Genomic DNA, 19,428 nt, shown 5'->3' with positions numbered 1-19,428 from the left:
ACATGGATACATTGACTTTGCCTAATGTTGTAAGGCCCTTAGAGCAAGGCTCTTTAACTACACCTTCAGCACCTTTGCTCCTCTGTCCTCATATCACCTCGTCCAAACCCACTCATCACTATGTTAGTAACACAGAGCCCCAGTCTCAATTTTCTTACGCTGCAGTCCCTGCAATTAAAGTCAGTGGCCCTATTTGCGCAACGTCAGCTTCCGCCACAATTGCACGCGCATCTGATCACATAGCTACCACCACAATGCTTACAGCTCTGCCCGCTGCATTATCTAGCAGACCTTCGGCACAAAATCATTTTGCGCATTCTTCTTTTCCATCTTTAACAACTTGGGCTTCTACTTCGCGCAATATATTACTTTGGTATAATGGCCAGACTTATGGAAATCCATCTTATCCTGTGATATCTCAGACTAATTTGCCTTGCAGAGTTTGGATTCTAATTGGTTACCTTTTAGCCATGGTGCGTCTCATTTATCGGGACATTTTCCTGGACATACTCATACTTATTCCCATTTTAACCCTTATGGCCCTTTTTTTAATAATTCTACATTTCAAGGCAATCTTTCTCCAAATGCTGATGCATTACAAAACACTTTTGGATCATTAGGCATCAGCTTCAGGGCACAAATTCCACTACAGTTAGTGGAGGGCTTAGTTACAATATGTTGCCATTTGCCTTTCCTTCATCAGCAATGTCCTCTTTAGTCTCAGTAAGGCCCGATTTAAATCAAACATCGAGCTTCACGCCCTCTGGGTCAATGGCCAATAATAACATGCCGATGGTTCCTGGTGGAGCAGGTCCTAGCATGGGTTGTGCGTTCACACTGGCGGCTCCTCTAGTTGCTTCCCACGTTGTTACTTCCATTTTTCTCCCCTTAGCCCAGCAATTGGGTCAGATTGTAGTTGCTGGTATGAATTTGTCAGAGCCTATTGCATCATTGGGTACATCAACATAGTCAGTGGTTTGTTTGAGTGCTGCTCCTGGTCTGGGGAGCCCTGTTTCTTCTGCAGGTTTGACCGGATGTGTATCATCAAGACACAGGAGCAGGTGCTCAACCATATTGGAAGGTGCATCCACCTCAGCTCAAGGGGAGGTGTCGCAAGTTGTTGATGACGGTCGCAGAGAGTCTGTTGCAGCTAGTGAGCATGTCAGCAATGTTTCTAGTGGTAGTTCAAAGTCGGGTTCTTCTTCTTCTGGAAGTAATGTTCCCATGAGACCCAGAAGTAAGGATAAGAAATTGATCCGGCTGCTGGAGAAAAAGTTGGCTGCCGTGCCAGGAGTATGGGAGAAGGCACACTAGACAGAATAGCGGGTGATGATGTTGTGCGCTGTTCTAATACAGCAGTCCTTAGGAACATTAGAGGTCAAGTACATAGTAAGATTCATGCTGGTCTTTTTGTGGATATGTTCGCAATCACAAATAAAGCAAAGACTGCTCTGGCTGCTGCAAAGTCGAGCCCTGGCATCGGTGAGGACGCATATCATAATTTTACAAATTGGTTGGAAGGTATGCTTGTTTTTGCTCCATGTTATTTAGAGAGCAAACCAGAGGAGCGTATGAATGTAATAAAATACATCTATTTGATTCAAGGGATGTACACACGCTCCAGAGGTAACATGTGGGGCGTTATGAGGAAGCCTTTCACAAGAAACAAGACTGTTTGCTTGCTATGGATTTAGGTTGTAAGACGTTGAAGTGTGAATTTAAGTGACACAACCTTGAACAGGAATGAATAATGTAGGTTTGACAAGACAAAGGCCAAACCCTTTTAGATATAGGTCATACTTTTGAGGCAAATGCTTTGCCTATAACGGGGGTCATTGTGACAGTGGGGCATCCTGTAAATTTAAATATGCCAGTTCTGTATGTGGTGGGAGGACATCCACTGAGAGACTGCAATAAGGGGAGAGGCCCAGACACTAACGCGCGATCCAATGCATGGGCTCATGCTCGCTATTGATTTTCCCCAATAATATTGTCCAAACTCAGTAAATGGATAAGTGAGTGCTTGGAAAATTTAGACTAATTCAACATTTGTCATATCCTTGGCCCAAAGTAGCATAAACGCTGAGGTTGTTTATATTGAAGAAAAAGTATTAGTAAGAGTTAACTTAAAATTCAGGGTTTAGTAGTTATCAGCCATCAGTGTTAAGGCTTAGGGAGGTGCTATGCTAGGGAAGGCTTATAAGGACGGTAAGAGGCAGTTAGCTTCTCTTGCCTTCTAGAAAGTTCCCCACCCACCAGGCCCATTTGTTCGTTTTGTCTGTCTGCTTTTTTTGTTGCTCTGCTTTTTGTTCCTGAAAGGTCTGGTTAGCGGAAAGCAGTCCATTCAGCGGCCATAATGACACATTCGTGTGGCGTGTTGGGCACTCTCCCCTAACAAGTTTGGACAATTATTCTACCCCTTGGTGTGGTTATGGGGCACCGCTTGGTCGGGCTGGCCTCAGCTAATGAGTCAAAATTGGGTAGAGTTGGGTTCCACTGCCTAGAAGTGTCTCAATATTTAGTTCAAAGGTTACGGTTTATGGTTATGGCTGAACGCTAATAGGTCTTACTTCAAATTTCCCACCATTTCAATTAAATTTATTTATTCAATAAATTTGTGACCTTACATTCGCCAAACAAGTATCATGTGTCTTTATTTTATAGTGGTAAGATAACTCTTGGTAAGTGAAATAAAGTTAAATGTAAAAGTTATCAACTGCTAGGCGGATTAGTGATCTCACCTGTTGCCTTCAAGACGATCAAGACCACACACAGGATGATCAGAATGGCCGAAGCAGAGATGGAAATAATGATCAAGTTCTTAAGTGATTCTGCAGGAATTTCTATAAAATAAAGGTTAGATAATACATAAAATCCAATGAAACAATAATAATAACTCCATTAAGAAAAGAGAAAGAGGTAATGTAGACAAATAACACATCACAAAGTGAGAACAATAACTACTTATTGTGTATGTTCTGTATTTTAAAAAGATTTCATATAAAAACAAAAGCAATAGGGTAGGGAAAGAAAAAAAGCAGGAGAATTTTGTTAGCTATAACATTTAGTGTGCATATTATTTTTAAAATACTTTTCAATTACATATCTATCTTTATATAATCCCTTTAGTACAGTGACAGGGCATTATGGTATTTTAGGTGCTTTTCAACTGACTCTTGGCTACACATAAATACCACACATTACCCTTGTGTAAAAAAAACACATCACAAAGTTACTATTACATCTCCCAAGGTTTGTTTGTCCATTATGAGATCAGAACACCTACATGAAGAGTCAAACAAGCACATACATTTTACCCTATAGCTGGTAGTCAGACTGGCGCGAAGTCATCACCATACGATCATGGACTAACCTGATACATAGATTATATAAGCGTACTGCTCTGATGCTGTCACATTGAAGTCAATGTGTAGAGAAACAAAAGGAGAACATGCGATTCTAGGTCTATCTATTGGCCACCACTGGTCACACAAAAATATGAACTTACTAGAGGTATGTGCAGACTCAACTGGGAGGCATTAGCACTGTACATATATCAGCCATATATCAGCATGGCCAGGCTACATTCAGAATACTGGTCAACATCATTAATAACTTATAGTACATACAGTAGTAGCCATATCCCCATCACCTGATGTAAACTTTTTCTTTCCCGCTTCAGTACTGGTTCATTATAGTACAGAACAAATACTTTCTAATATATTATGAAATTCCATTACAACAGCCCTTTATGATATATAGATATGGGCAGCTTACCTGAGACCGATGCTAAATATTCAAATGTCCCATAGATTAATTTTCAATTGAAATGAACTGAAATCATGAATATGTAAAGTAAAAAGATTTGAGCAACTCCAATAGATCTGCATGTAAACAGGTCACTCTTTATTAGTAAGTTGTGTAACACAAGACAGACAATATTCTGCCAATCACACACATACTGGCGTATAACTCACAGTCTAAAACAGAAAGTAAAAAACATTTATCACTCTAACTTGGTTTAAGAGACACTAACAACTGTCTCACCCTACCGGCACTTTGTAATGACATTCATCTAATATTAAAAGAATAAGTTTGTTTGTAGGTGAATATCTTCGACACCTCTGCACCAATTCGGATGAAACCAATGTGAGGTGGTCCAGTTGGATCCCGGACAGATTTTAAGGGGTTTAGGGACCCGGTCGGACATCAGGTTGGCGTACGCTGACCAGAACTTTGACCCGGGGAGCCTGTTCTGGGCCTTCTGCTGATTGTATTTGTTTTATTTGTCTGTCCGGTTATGCATTCGAACTCCCATGTACCGACTGGTATGAAATCAATGTGAGGTCGTCCAATTGAATCCTGGCCAAGTTTTAAGCGGGCTAGGATCCTGGTCGGACCTATCGCTGGTGTATGCTCAGCAGGCCCGGGAAGCCTGTTCTGAGCCTTCCACTGGATGGATTTGAACAAAAACTTCACAGACTGGTAACATTGGATCCCGGAAGACATATTAGGGGGTCAAAGTCCCGGTCGGACCTTCTGTTGTTGTACATGGGCCAGAACTTTGACCAGAGGAGCCTGTTTTGGGATTTCCACTGAATGGATTTGGTTTGTTTGTCTGTCCGGTTATACATTCGGACACGCCTGCACTATGTAACAATCCTGATCAGGTTTTGTTACTTTCCCTGTCTGCTCTGTTTTTCTGTGCATCACATGACTCACCCTCAGGGCGTGGTCACTTTACCTGCTCTATTTAAACTCAGCACTGACATCTGCTCACTGTCAGTGCAACTTGTTGCTAGCCTGATTCCTTGGACTCCTGTGTACCCTGTGTCTTCCTGTGTATGAGTTTCAGTTCTCTACCTAGTGCTAGAGCACTTCTACTGGGATTTCCCTGCTGCAAGTATCATCTTGTGCATATTACCAAGACTTTGTTTTCTCTCTATTGTGCCTCTACTGATACACAGCCTGCTGCAAGTCTGTTCATGTGCATATAACAAGACTGTTATTGTGTTTATCCTTGTCACGCTCCGCCGTGGCTATTGGACACCTGCATATTATCATCTGCATATTTATATATATATATATGTTTTTCATTGAAGTTTTGAAGAACTACATTGTGTCTTGCCTCCTTATTCTGAACCTAGTAGACTCAGCATCTGGTCATGTACAGGCCTGCTCTGACTATCAGACCTGTAACTACCAGCACCGTAACACAATAATTGACAGGAAACCAATGCGAGGTGGTCCAGTTGGATCCTAGCCAGGTTTTTGAAGATTTAGGATGCCGAAAGGACCTCCCGTTGGTGTACGCTGGGCAGAGAATTGACCCTGGGAACCTGTTCTGAGCCTTCCACTAGATGGATTTGGTTTGTTTGTCTTTCCAGTTATACATTCGGACACCCCTGCACCGATTGGGATGAATGCAATGTAGTCCAGTTGGATCCTGGCCAGGATTTAGGGGGGTTAGGGTCCCAGTCAGACTTTCCATTAGTGTACGATGGGCAGAAATTTGACCTAGGGAGACTGTTCGGGCCCCTCTGCTGAATGTATTTGGTTTGTTTGCATTCATATACCCCTGCACTGATTGGTATGAAACCAGCGCTATGTGGTCCAGTTTGTTCCTGGCCAGGTTTTAAGGGGGATAGGATCTATGTCGGACCTCCCGTTGGTGGACGCTGGGCAGAAGTTTGAACTGGAGAGCCTGCTCTGGGCCTTCCACTGAGTGGATTTGGATAACATTTAATATAAAAACAAAAACAACACTGGGCTGCCACCTAATGGGTGTGATCGAGAAGCTTCTCTGACACGATGGACTGCCTATGCCATCCTGTCTGTTGTTGCTGGGAACTGGCTGGGCTTACTTTGCCACTGTTCCGCTTATGTTATCCCAAATGCACCCTTTCTTCAGACCGTTCGGAATACATATTCACACAGAACAACAAAAACCAAAAACAAGCCAGTTTCCCACATCACAATACACGAACGACCTCTATCCACAAAGGCCTTTTGTATCAGATATATACATCAGAAATAAGGCATATCCTTTAGTAAGGTCAAAGCAGTAAAAACGAGTTTCTACCCTGGTCTCAGAAATAACGATTTCCTATCTCAGAATATATACAATATAAAAAATAAGTGCAATGCAATTATATAAATAAGTGTCCTGCGCTATTTCCTTTAAATAAATTGATACCATAAGCTATTTATGAGTGATCCAGTCACAGCTACTAAGCTGCTAATTATTTTTAAAATGTTGACAGTTACATCCAACTCATTAATAGCTTAATAACTTAAAGATTTAAACAGGGCAGCACCGGGTACTTTAGCTAGTTTTCTATACATGTTTATATTTAATATATTGTCAGGACTGAATCTGTGTTTATGAGGAGGATCCCATCTATCCACCACGCTCACATTACTACAATGTAAAACAACATAAGTTACTCTGGATCACTATGTATGTGGGACTGAGATTTAGCAGATGTATTACATTTACCATGTTCACACAGAAGCAGTTTATGAGCCAATTTTACACTCTTAAAAACAAATATTTTTCTTTTATTATTTTTTTATTTATTTTACCTTTCACAATCAGTCTGGTCCCTTCTCCGTATGAAATTGTTTGCAGATATTGGTTGGGACCTGCACACCTCTTGATCATCACAAAGCAGTAGTAGGAGGCATTGTCTGCTTTCTTCACTCCCTGTATGTGGAGATCTGCTGATCCTGTTATATTTGTTCTTCCTCTATAACTGGGATGAACCATTTCCTGGTAAGGGTGGTAGGCATAAGATCCATGTGTGCTGTTTATTCTCCAGTAAATATTGACCCACAGGACATCTCTATCACTGTTATAACTGTATGAGCAGTTAAGAGTCACAGAACCTTCTGTGTCCGCTATGATATTATTTGGCTGATTAACAATAAATTGTGAGGATGCTGCTGAATCTAAAAAGATAAAAAGTGAGAAAGGACAATGAGAGAGAGTTCAACATCTTCAACACATTCAATTGAAGCAATTTAGAGTAAACGGTTAGTACATGATAGAGGTGACCCCTGTATTTCCACATGTTCTGTAACTGGTGAAACATTTTGAGTATATGGGGTCAGAAAAAAATTGTAGAATAGAAAAAGGCTCAATAAGATTATAGAAAATAATCATATGGGCTCTTCTCTCTTTCATCTATGAGCCTTTTGTCAAACTAGTATAATACAGTGGTTAACTGTTATAAGGTGATCTGGTTCACCAGAATAATATAAATATAATGGGTACATGGATAGAGTTGGAAAGGGTATCCTGTCTTCTAAATGGCAGGGTTTGCCATCATTTTTTATGACATGTGACGGTAAATGTTCACCAAGTACATCCTAAAATGTGGTAATTTATACAAAGCACCTCCTGATTTGAATAGATGTATTCAATGTACTCCCTAATCTGAGTAAATTTATACTAAGCTACTCGTTATACATTTAAAAGACTTTAAAACTACCCCTTTAGATTATTTTTTACTTTTTATTTTATTATTTCCTAATAAATTAATGGTATTAAGTTATATAAAATAATTTGAAGTACCTTTTTATCTGTCCAAAATATTCCTTGGAGTAAATATACCACAAATTGAAAATTTAGGAGCTAGTGATAATGATATTGGTAGCACTAGCCATCTGCCTATCAGTCAGACATCATCATTATCACCTGTTTTTATTCAGTCCTATGCAATCCATATTGTTAGCTAACTTAGAAGTGATTGGTATAAATGAAATACTAAATGCCAATATAAAAATAAATGATTATGCTGTTACTGTAGGCATAATTAGGCTTCTAAAGGAGTCTTCATTTATATATCCCTAATAGTATAAATTTTTCAAAAAGAAGAAGAAAATACATGAGAAAAGGGACAGAAAAAGGAGATGGGCAAGGGGTTGGTGCAGAAAAGTGGCAGTATGAAAAATGGAGGCAAGAGGACAGAAAAGAACCATGGGGTGAAATAAGGAGGGCAGACATGAGTAAAGGGTACAGAGAAAGGAAGTTCCAGGCAATGATGCAGGGAGGATAGACAGCAAATAATAAGGTGGCAGAAAAGATGTTTGATACCAGGCAATTGGAAACAGACATGAATCATGGGGCCAGGCAAATTAAGGAGAGAGCGAGACAATGGGATAGGCAAGTCGGTAGCACACTTTTGCACATATCAGTTGTGCTCAGGGGCGGATTGGCCATAGAATCTACTTGGACTTTTCCTGGTAGAGTGGTGGCCTCAGGAGGCTGCCTAATGTATTTTATGAGGACTTAAAATAAAAAAATTACTTAGTTATGTGTAGGGGCCGTTCAACGGCCTCCTATATCTACTTGCTGGGTGCCAGGGGGCGGGGGGGGTGTGAGTGTGGTAGTAGGTGTTGCGATTGGTTGGAGAGAAATAAGTCTATTTATTAAATGTGTATACTATTAATTTAATGTCAGGGCTGGTTGGAGGGGAATAGATCTTTTTATCAAATGTAAGTACTATTATCTTAATGTTGAGGCTGGAGGGAGGCCTAATTATTAAATATGGGTGCTATTGATATAATGCCGTGGCTGGTTGAAGTTTTCTAAATTTCATGTACACATTTTTTCTCTCCAAATAGGGCCTCCAACATTCCAGGATCCAGACAAACAACTAAAGAAACCAGCAGCCACAGGTGGTGAAAGTGACAAGAACAGGTAGGAGAGAGCAGGACAGTCTTTCAACTGTCCTGAGTCTGGTGGGGAAGTCCCAAATTTAGGTGACTGCCTCGCTTAGTCAGGATTTGATCTGACTGAAAAGACAGTTGGGATGTATGTCCTGCTTCACAGTGTTCTGCTCGTGAAGGCAGAGTTGTGTGCAGTAGTGCAGTTTTGTCTGTGCATTTGTCTAAAATTTATCTAAAATGATAACCCCTCTGTGCTAAGTGCCCCAGGTCACCCAGAGCCTTAGTTCAACTCTGGTGATACTTTAGTAATTCTTGCATTGATCCCATTTCCTGCCTTCTACCTTGCACTGGACCTGTTCTCCGATCACTCTGCTGAACATATGGTCAAAGTCCACTGCAATTGACAATATCATTAAAACTACTTTTGTGTTGGCAGATGATTTAAAAAAAAATTCCAGGACCGCTTTAAGTTCCCAATTCAAACCTGGGGATGCTGGTGTATCAGATGCAGCCTAAGGAGACCAGAAACTGCAGGTATCATTAAAGGCAGCTCGTCATCAGCATGTTCAGTTCTCTTCCATTGCCAATTTTTTGAAAGTTTTTTCTGAAAACTGTTCAGTACATTAACAGCATCTGTTACAATATTAATCTTTTCTATTAGATGAAACTGATAACTGTGGTAAGGGAGCAGCATTGTATACTAGAGGCTTGACATGGTACTGCATGATATCGGTATGGGAGCAGCACTATGTACTTTAGGCTCTGTCTTCAATGTCCCAGCACTAAACCAGACTCAGCATCACAAACACAAGTTTCCTCTGAAACTAAGGTAAGGAGTGGTCTTGTTGCTGTCAGTGTCAGTCTATCTGTGTCTGTGTCGGTTTCGGTTACAGACTGTATGGATTTAAGCTATGCATAATTGGTCCTCAAACTCTAGATACTGATAATAATTATTTTATTTATGATTCAGTATTATGCATCTAACTTATCTTATATTTTATTTTTATTGAAAAATGTTTTGGATATAGTTTGCTTCAGGCTTACAGAAAACAGCAAGCTCAGCTAATTATAACAGCTTTATTCTGGTCATGTGACTGGTATGTTTCTGGAATATTCTTTTTAGTGTTTAAAGCATAGTTGCCTTCTCTTCCGGAATTTGAGACTCCCAAATTTCTGGGAGTTCTCCCGGACTCTCGGGAGAGCAGGCAACTCTCTCGGATCCCGGCCAGCTTTGTTAAATTAAATGGAGGGGGCAGGGCTTAGTGACATTGTGCATGCGTCATTGTGGACCCGGCCCCTGTTTTATTGTTCAAAATGCTTATGATAGCTTGGGGGCGGGGCTAATTATGCAATTCTTTGAGCCCCGCCCCCTTATTCAATACCCACCTTTGTCACAGGAAACAACTTGCCAATGTTGGCAAGTATGGTTTAAAGGAGTGTTTTTAATAATGTGATCTGTGTATTATTAACCAGTATTGATGTTTATGTTCCAATCACATAACTCATGTGTCAAGGACAAGAGTTTATAATCTAGAATTTGATAGTCTGATCATGTGAATCTTTTCATATTTGGGTTTTAGTTAAAGTGTTTTTATTTTACTTTTCACTTTGTACAAATGATTATGTAATTGCTTTTATTAAGATATTATATTTTTTTAGATAGGATTGGTTTATAATTTAGGATTTGATCATGTGATCATCCCATTTTATATCATTTACATTGCACTGTTGATTGACTAATGAAGCTTGTGAAGATACGTGGTCCCCAAATCACTCAGGCACAGTATTATAGGATTAGAGGAAAAGTAAAAGGATGATTTATTCTGCAGAACAGGATTAAATACAGCATGGCCCCCTTAACAATAGCAGGTCCAACAAGTGAAGAAATCAGTCCAAATAAATCCAGTGAAATATGTTCCATAGCGAATCACTGGCAGAGCATCACCTCTTGGCCAAAATCAGTCACACTCGCTCAGCTCCCAGGGTAGCCTCTTTTATCACCTCCTAATCCCACCTTGGGAACTGCCTGCCAAGGGGAGTTGCAAAAGGTCTTGCTTGGTGAGCTTCTCACACTACTCAGCTTCCTCCTCTAACTTCCCACATGTCCTCCCTCAGGTGACCCCTGCTGGGTCAGGCTCCTGGCTGGCTATAAAGCTCACTAGTGGACAATGGATTAATGCAACCTCCTCCTCACCGGCCTCCCCCACTCCCATCTCTCCCCCCTCCGCTAGACTCATCTTCCTCTCACGCCACTCCTCCTCTACCTCCCCTCTCTGCCTCGCCTTACACTGGCTTCCCTTCCTCTACAGAATACTTTTCAAACTCCTCACCACCACTTACAAGGCTCTCTCCCACTCTACTGCCCCCTATATCTCTAACCTCCTCTCCATTCACACTCCTGCCTGCTCCCTGCGCTCAGCTAATGATTGCCGCCTCTTCTCCACTCTTATCACTTCTTCCCACTCCAGAATCCGAGACTTTTCCCGTGCAGCCCCCCCTTCACTGGAATGACCTCCCTCGTTCCATCCGCCTCTCCCCTACACTGTGCTCCTTCAAACGTGCACTGAAAACCCACCTCTTCTTTAAAGCCTACCAACCATCCGCATAACCCCCTCATCTCCTCCGCTCGCTCTCTCCCCTTGCCTTATCTGGCTCCCCTTGTGCCTGTTCTGTTTTCCCTCCCTTAGGATATAAGCTCACATGAGCAGGGCCCTCTTCCCTCCTGTCTCCCTACCTGTTCTTCTGCTCCATGTTTATTGCATTAGCCAGACTGGAGTTTCTGAAGTACTGGTATTTTTGTATATTGTTTTGTACTGTTTTACCCTGTATAGTCTACTGTTTGTACTGTGTATGGTGCTGTTGATACCTTGTGGCGCCTAACAAATAAAGGATAATAATAATAATAGGGTTCAAACAGAAGGAACAATGGTACCTTATTCAATCAACTCCTGAGGGTTCCCTGTGGAGGTGGAATTTAAGCCCTGAATTGCTTTTCCATGGAGAAGTTACATTTCTATACAATAACCTTTATTTTGAGACATTGTTCTGATTACAAACCAAATCTAAGCCACAACTCATAACAATGGACATTTTAGACAAATGGTAATTACATTAGGTAACACAAGTAAAATTACTTCTGCTGTCCTGTTATTTTCACACAATATGTCAATATTCTTTCTATTTCTAATACATACAATATTGCAGATAATAGCAAGGGCAAAATGTACCTAATAACTTGAACTAATAATACACATAATATGCCGATGCTCTGGTGTATATAGTTAAAGTGGGCCAAGGATTAAAAAGTACATTAAACTGTGAGAAACGGGTGATGAATAAAAAGTTCTCAGTCCAGTAGTACCCCATTCCCTCACAAAGCTCTAAGAGAAAACTAATTTGGAGATCAATATAATGACTTGTTTGACTCAGTGACTTTACCCTTTTTTATCAGGTCAGTATTTTAATACAGTAATTTTGTGAATATTATCCCACAGTGTGCACAATGTCCGGCTTCCTTTGAATTCCAATTTCACTAGAAGTATCTGACGGTCACCTGTCATACAGGAGGAATATTCACTGGGTTTAAATAGCAAAACCTTTCCCACTGTTTCCCAGACAGGCCTTGTTTTCTCTCGGTCTGGTGAGTGTCCACCCTTGTACTCTATTGGATGTCCTGCTTATTTGCTTTTGTCTGTTATAGAGATGTATTTAGCTAAAATATTGTTACTGCACAGTACACACATCTAGGATTTGAATTGATAACGTATCATCCAAACATCTGTCAGTTTCTCTCTGAATTTGCAATGTGAGGATTCCAATATAGGTAGGTTTATTTTTCATAAACACAGCAAATAAACATATCCAGTCTAAAACAGAGTTTATAAATGATCAACAGAATGGGATCTACTGTATTCTTACCTACAGAGACCAGTTCTGTGGCTCGTCTGCTTGTTAATGTTCCATTAATGGTGGTCACCTGGCAGCAGTATTGGGTGAACCCAGATCCGACAAATCTATGTATGCGCAGTGAGACATCTGTGGGGAAATTGATCAGTGAGTACCCATTGCTTCTGTGTGGTTCGTCAGAGGTGTAAATTGTATCTTTATTCAATGCACAAAGTTCCTTGTCTCCTATATACCAGGTGACTGTTTTATCTGCCTGTGTGGTCTCCTGAGGGTAATAACAGGGGATGGTGATCTCTTCTCCTGGGACAGCTATCAATTCATCCAGCTGAGATATAGACTGATCACCTACAGAGAGAAGACTTTGAGTACTTAATAATAAAGATAGGTGAATAGATTCAGAATTTCATCCAATAATTCAAAGATTCACAATCAACAAATTAATTAATTAATTAATTAATTAATTAATCCATCACAATTTGCACAGTATTAGAAAAAGTTTATGCACACTGGAGAATGAGGCCAAAATTGTTATGGGTTCCTCTACACAATATCATAAAGTCCTACCCACCACATTGTCTGCTCCATTCAAAACTAGTGATGTTTACTGACACCCGTGTTCTGGTTTTGGATCTGGATTAACTTTGTGTTGTGGTTTTGGTTTTGGCAAAACTGCTCTTGCGTGTTTTGGTTTTGGTTTTGGATCATGATTTTTTTCTAAAATCCCTGTTTTTTTTTGCTAAAATTACATATTTTTAGGGATGTGCACCGGCAACTTTTGAGGTCTCGTGTTTTGTGTTTTGGATCCGGATTTTCATTATTTTTGGGGTTCGGATTTGTCTCGCAAAACACTTGACGAAAGGTCTCGGTTCGGATTTAAGGTTTTGGATTTGGATTTTTTTTGGAAAAAACATAAAAAGTTTAAAAATCAAGTTTTTGGGCTTATTTTCACTCCTATGCTATTAGTAACCTCAATAACATTCAATAACAAGCATTTCCACTAATTTACAGTGTATTCTGAACACCTCACAATATAGTTATTAGTCCAAAACGTTGCATTGAGGTATCTTTCTGGACTGCGTAGAGGAGTGGGTCACCACAATATATATAATAAGAAAACCATCAACTTGTATGATTCGCACCAATAAATGTACCTGGACTGCGTAGAGGAGTGGGTCACCACAATATATATTAAAAACCCTGAACTTGTATGATTCGCACCAATAAATGTTCCTGGACTGCGTAGAGGAGTGGGTCACCACAATATATATTAAAAACCCTGAACTTGTATGATTCGCACCAATAAATGTACCTGGACTGTGTAGAGGAGTGGGTCACCACAATATATATAATAAGAAAACCATCAACTTGTATGATTCGCACCAATAAATGTACCTGGACTGCGTAGAGGAGTGGGTCACCACAATATATATAATAAGAAAACCATCAACTTGTATGATTCGCACCAATAAATGTACCTGGACTGCGTAGAGGAGTGGGTCACCACAATATATATTAAAAACCCTGAACTTTTATGATTCGCACCAATAAATGTACCTGGACTGCGTAGAGGAGTGGGTCACCACAATATATATTAAAAACCCTGAACTTTTATGATTCGCACCAATAAATATATCTGGACTGCGTAGAGGAGTGGGTCACCACAATATATATAATAAGAAAACCATCAACTTGTATGATTCGCACCAATAAATGTACCTGGACTGCGTAGAGGAGTGGGTCACCACAATATATATTAAAAACCCTGAACTTTTATGATTCGCACCAATAAATGTACCTGGACTGCGTAGAGGAGTGGGTCACCACAATATATATAATAAGAAAACCATCAACTTGTATGATTCGCACCAATAAATGTACCTGGACTGCGTAGAGGAGTGGGTCACCACAATATATATTAAAAACCCTGAACTTTTATGATTCGCACCAATAAATGTATCTGGACTGTGTAGAGGAGTGGGCACTGGGCACCACAATAAAATATATAAAAAACCTTCAACAGGTCTGCATTACACTACACATACGGCTGCTCCTCCATCCTCTCCATCATATACATGTTGGAGTTTTAGCGTGTGACAACCTCTTGTTTTTGATAATGTCAGTGCATTTTGAATATTTTTCAATTTGCCCCACACCACTGAATGTACTTTATCTATGATACGCATCTATCTATCTTGACTGCGTAGTGTGGTGGCCCCGGTACACAATTTGGTACCGAGGCCACAATATAATTAAAAAACCCTCCACGGGTCAGAATTCCACCAAAAAAGGGTATGGACTGCGTAGTGTGGTGGCCCCGGTACACAATTTGGTACCGAGGCCACAATATAATTAAAAAATTGGGCATCAACTGTCACCGTTGTTTAATATCTGATACACATAAATATGGACTGCACAGTGGAGTGGCCCCGGTAGTAAATTTGGTGCCGGGGCCACAATACCTCCTCCAACTTCCAAGTGTAGTGTTTATAAAGACAGACAGCGTCGAAGTGTTATTAGTTGACTTTCTTAACCCTAAAATTGTCCCTGTTGCAAATATTCGTGCAATGGACAGTTACTTTTTTATTGAAAGACTCAAGCTTTCAAGTGTAGTGTTTATAAAATATAAACAACAATACAGTAGTTTTAGAGCACGTCAATACCTTTTGTTTTAAATTATGACAGGGCATTTTACTTTTGGTTTAATTTCTTGAATTTGTTTAAATTTGGTTTTACTTTTTGAACATGGCAAACGACTGTTGATTGGTCATATAATACAAAAAAAAAAGTTCCAAGATGGAATTGTCCTTGGGCCCTCACACCCACCCTTATGTTGTTGAAATAGGACATGCACACTTTAACAAACCAATCATTTTAGCGACAGGGCCTACCAAACAACTTTGGCTGAAATGATTGGTTTGTTTGGGCCCCCACACCAAAAAAGCTATTCATCTCTCCCTGTACAGACTAAACAGGCTCTACTGAGGCAAGATGTCGTCCTCATCCTCAACCTCTGATTCCTCTCCCCCTACAGTGTATACTTCCTCCTCATCACACATTATCAATTCGTCCCCGCTGGACTCCACAACCACAGGTCCCTCTGTAGTATCTGGAGGGCAGTGCTGTACTTCATTGAGGAATTGATTATTCATTTTTATAAACATCATTTTTTCAACGTTATGAGGAAGCAACCTCCTTCACCGCTCACTGACCAGGTTCCCCGCTGCACTAAAAACTCTTTCCGAGTACACACTGGAGGGGGGACAACTCAGGTAAAATAGAGCCAGTTTGTACAGGGGCTTCCAAACTGCCTTTTTTTCCTGCCAGTAACAATATGGACTGTCTGACATGTCTACTTGGATGGTGTCAGCAAAGTAATCATCCACAATTTTTTCTATTGTGACAGCATCCAATGCAGCGAGAGTAGACATGTCTGCAATTGTTGGCAGGTCCTTCAGTCCGGACCAGATGTTATCAGCATCCCCGCCAGTGCCTCTTTTGGGAAAACTGAGCTTTTTCCTCGCAGCCATAGATGTGGAAGAAAATGAGGGTGGAGCTGTTGGCATGTCACGGTCCTCTTCAGAGGACAATCTCCTGACCAGCAGGTCTTTGCACCGCTGTAGACTTGTGTCCGCCGGAAACAGAGACACAACATACGCTTTAAACCGAGGATCGAGCACGGTGGCCAGAATGTATTCCTCTGACTTTAAAAGAGTGACCACCCTCGGATCCTGGCAAAGCATACGAAGGGCTACATCCACAAGAGCTACATGCTTGGTGTAATCGCAATGGCTTACCAGCTCCTCCCTCACTTTCTCCAGCTGCTTCTGCAACAGCCTGATCAGGGGAATGACCTGACTCAAGCTGGCAGTGTCGGAACTGACTTCTCATGTGGCAAGTTCAAATGGCTGCAGAACCTTGCACAACACGGAAATCAGTCTCCACTGCGCTTGACTGAGGCGCATCCCCACTCCTTTGCCTATGTCGTAGGTGGCTGTGTAGGCCTGAATGGCCTTTTGCTGCTCCTCCATCCTCTGCAGCATATAGAGGGTGGAGTTCCAGCGCGTCACAACCTCTTGTTTAAGGTGATGGCAGGGCAGGTTCATGCTTTTTTGATGTGCCTCTAGTCTGCGGTAGGCACTGGCTGAATGCCGAAAGTGTCCAGCAATTTTGCGCGCCACCGCAAGCATCTCCTGCACACCCCTGTCACTCTTGAGGTAATGCTGCACCACTAAATTAATGGTGTGGGCAAAACATGGGACGTGCTGGAAATTGCCCATATTTAATGCCCGCACAATGTTACTGGCATTGTCTGACACCACAAATCCCCATGAGAGTCTAAGTGGGGTAAGCCACTGGGAGATAATTTCCCTCATTTTCTCTAATATGTTGTCAGCGTTGTGCCTCTTAATAAAGCCTGTAATACACAATGTTGCCTGCCTTTGCACGAGCAGCCATTTTGTAGTTGCTGCTACTGATGCAGCTGTTGCTGTTGCTGCGGAAGGGGATGCATCTACCCAGTGGGCTGTCACAGTCATATAGTCCTTCGTTTGCCCAGAACCACTTGTCCACATGTCCGTGGTTAAGTGGACAGTGGGTACAACCGCATTTTTTAGAGCACTGAGGACACTTGATCGTACTTCTCTGTACATTTTTGGTATCGCCTGCCTAGTGAAGTGGAATCTCGAGGGGATTTGGTACCGGGGACACAATACCTCCATCAACCCTCTAAATCCCACTCCACTGATGGCGGACACCGGGCGCACGTCTAACACCAACATTGCAGTTACAGCCGCAGTTATACGCTTTGCAATAGGGTGACTACTATCGTATTTTGTGGTCATGGCAAACGACTGTTGGACGGTCAATTGTTTTGTGAAAGACTTAGCGGTCTTACGACTTCCCCTCTGGGAAGATGACCGACTAACAGCAGCAACAGCAGCAGTGGCAGTAGTAGGCGTACCGCTGCAGGATTCCTCGGATGAATCCCGTATTGAGGAGGACTCAGTCTGGCTGCTGACTTGGGCTGCAGGACTGAATCTGATGGAGATTGTGGAGGAAGTTGATGAGGAGGGGGTTGCTGGTGTGTATCCAACTGGACCACGGGATTTAGGTGTCCCTGTACCGATGAGGGTCCTAGCCCCAGTTCCTGAACTAACCACTGAACTATGAAGGTTATTCAGGTGACGTATAAGGGAGGATGTTCCTAGGTGGGCAAGATCCTTACCCCTGCTTATTTGAGCTTTACATAAGCTACATATGGCCATACATTGGTTGTCTGGATTTGGATAAAAATAACTCCAGACCGAAGAGGTGCATTTTTTGGTCTTCTGACCAGGCATGACGATGGGCTTTTTCATCCCATGGACATCAGCTGTTTCCCCCCCTGGTGCCTCATTTACAATAACCACATCACCATCCTCATCATCAAGTTCCTCCACAGCGCCAGCTACATCATCAATAGCCTCCTCCCGAGCCACCTCTTCCCGTACAGTGATGGGAAGGTCAGGCTTGACAACCACCAACATCCTTGGACTCGCCTTGTGGATTTATGATAATTTCTCTTTAGAAGGCAGAGTTGTTTGCTGTTTTGTTGCTGACAGCATAACTCTCTTCAATTTTTTGCAGGGGGGGGGGAGGAGGAGGAGGGCTAAGATCCGTGGGTGAAGCTGAACCACTAGTCATGAACACGGGCCAGGGCCTAAGCCGTTCCTTGCCACTCCGTGTCGTAAATGGCATATTGGCAACTTTACGTTTCTCCTCAGATGATTTTAAGTTTCTCTTTTTGCTACTTTTTCTTAACTTGGGCTTTTTGGATTTTACATGCCCGGTACTACGAGATTGGGCATCGGGCTTGGAAGACGACGTTGATGGCATTTCATCGTCTATGTCATGACTAGTGGCAGCAGCTTCAGCATTAGGAGGAAGTGGGTCTTGATCTTTCCCTACTTTATCCTCCAAATTTTTGGTCTCCATTATATGTAGCACAAGATACTGCAGAATGTGTGAACTTGGTAATATTGCAGTACCAATGGACTTATACTGCTGGATTGGTTTTGCAAATTTGGTTATAATTATATATTTTTTTTTTACTTTTTAATTTTTTATTTTTTTTTACTTTTTTTTTATTTTTTAAAAACTTGGGAATAATGGGGAAATAACTATGCCCTTAGAAGCACAGAGCACAGGACACAGCACCACTGGACTGAACAGGACACGGCACAGGACCCAGCAGCACTACGGAACTCAGCAGGACAGAGCACAGGACGACACAGCACCACTGGACTGATACTGCAGAATGTGTGAACTTTGTAATATTGCAGTACCACTGGACTTTTACTGCTGAATGTGTGAACTTGGTAATATTGCAGTACCAATGGGCTTATACTGCAGGATTGGTTGTGCAAATTTTGTGGTAATTAAAAAAAATTAAATTAGTTTTTGGTATTTTTTTAAATAACTTTTTTTTATTTTTTTAAACACAGGGGAATATTGGGGAAATAACTATGCCCTTAGAAGCACAGAGCACAGGACACAGCACCACTGGACTGAACAGGACACAGCACAGGACCCAGCAGCACCACTGACCTCAGAAGGACAGAGCACAGCACACAGCACCACTGGACTGATACTGCAGAACACAGCACAGCACAGCACAGCACAGAACTAAACAGCACAGCACAGAACTAAACAGCACAGCACGAGATCTACCAGGACAGAGGACCACCTAACACACCCTCCCTCTACCCTGATCAATGCCCGAGTGAAGATGGCGGCGACTAGCGGGGAATTTATAGGATCCGAGTATCGCGAGATCCGACAACGGGATTATGAGTCAGAGCCTCAGTTTCA

At 41.7% G+C, this 19,428-nt stretch overlaps 1 protein-coding gene across 1 annotated transcript in view; it reads right to left on the bottom strand.

The window, feature by feature from the left end:
- LOC142149709 (uncharacterized) overlaps nt 1–19,428 on the bottom strand; it is a 124,568-nt gene that overhangs the window by 12,287 nt on the left and 92,853 nt on the right. The window contains exons 2-4 of the mRNA XM_075205014.1: nt 12,592–12,924; nt 6,586–6,951; nt 2,742–2,843 (exon numbers count right to left, since the gene is read on the bottom strand). Of these exons, the coding sequence (XP_075061115.1) occupies nt 2,742–2,843; nt 6,586–6,951; nt 12,592–12,924 (801 nt within the window). The remainder of the gene's footprint in view (nt 1–2,741; nt 2,844–6,585; nt 6,952–12,591; nt 12,925–19,428) is intronic.

This window comes from Mixophyes fleayi, chromosome 4 (genome assembly GCF_038048845.1).
Source record: "Mixophyes fleayi isolate aMixFle1 chromosome 4, aMixFle1.hap1, whole genome shotgun sequence".
NCBI lineage: Eukaryota > Metazoa > Chordata > Amphibia > Anura > Limnodynastidae > Mixophyes > Mixophyes fleayi.
The sequence above is the reverse complement of the archived record's forward strand: the minus strand, read 5'-3'. Positions and strand labels throughout refer to the sequence as shown.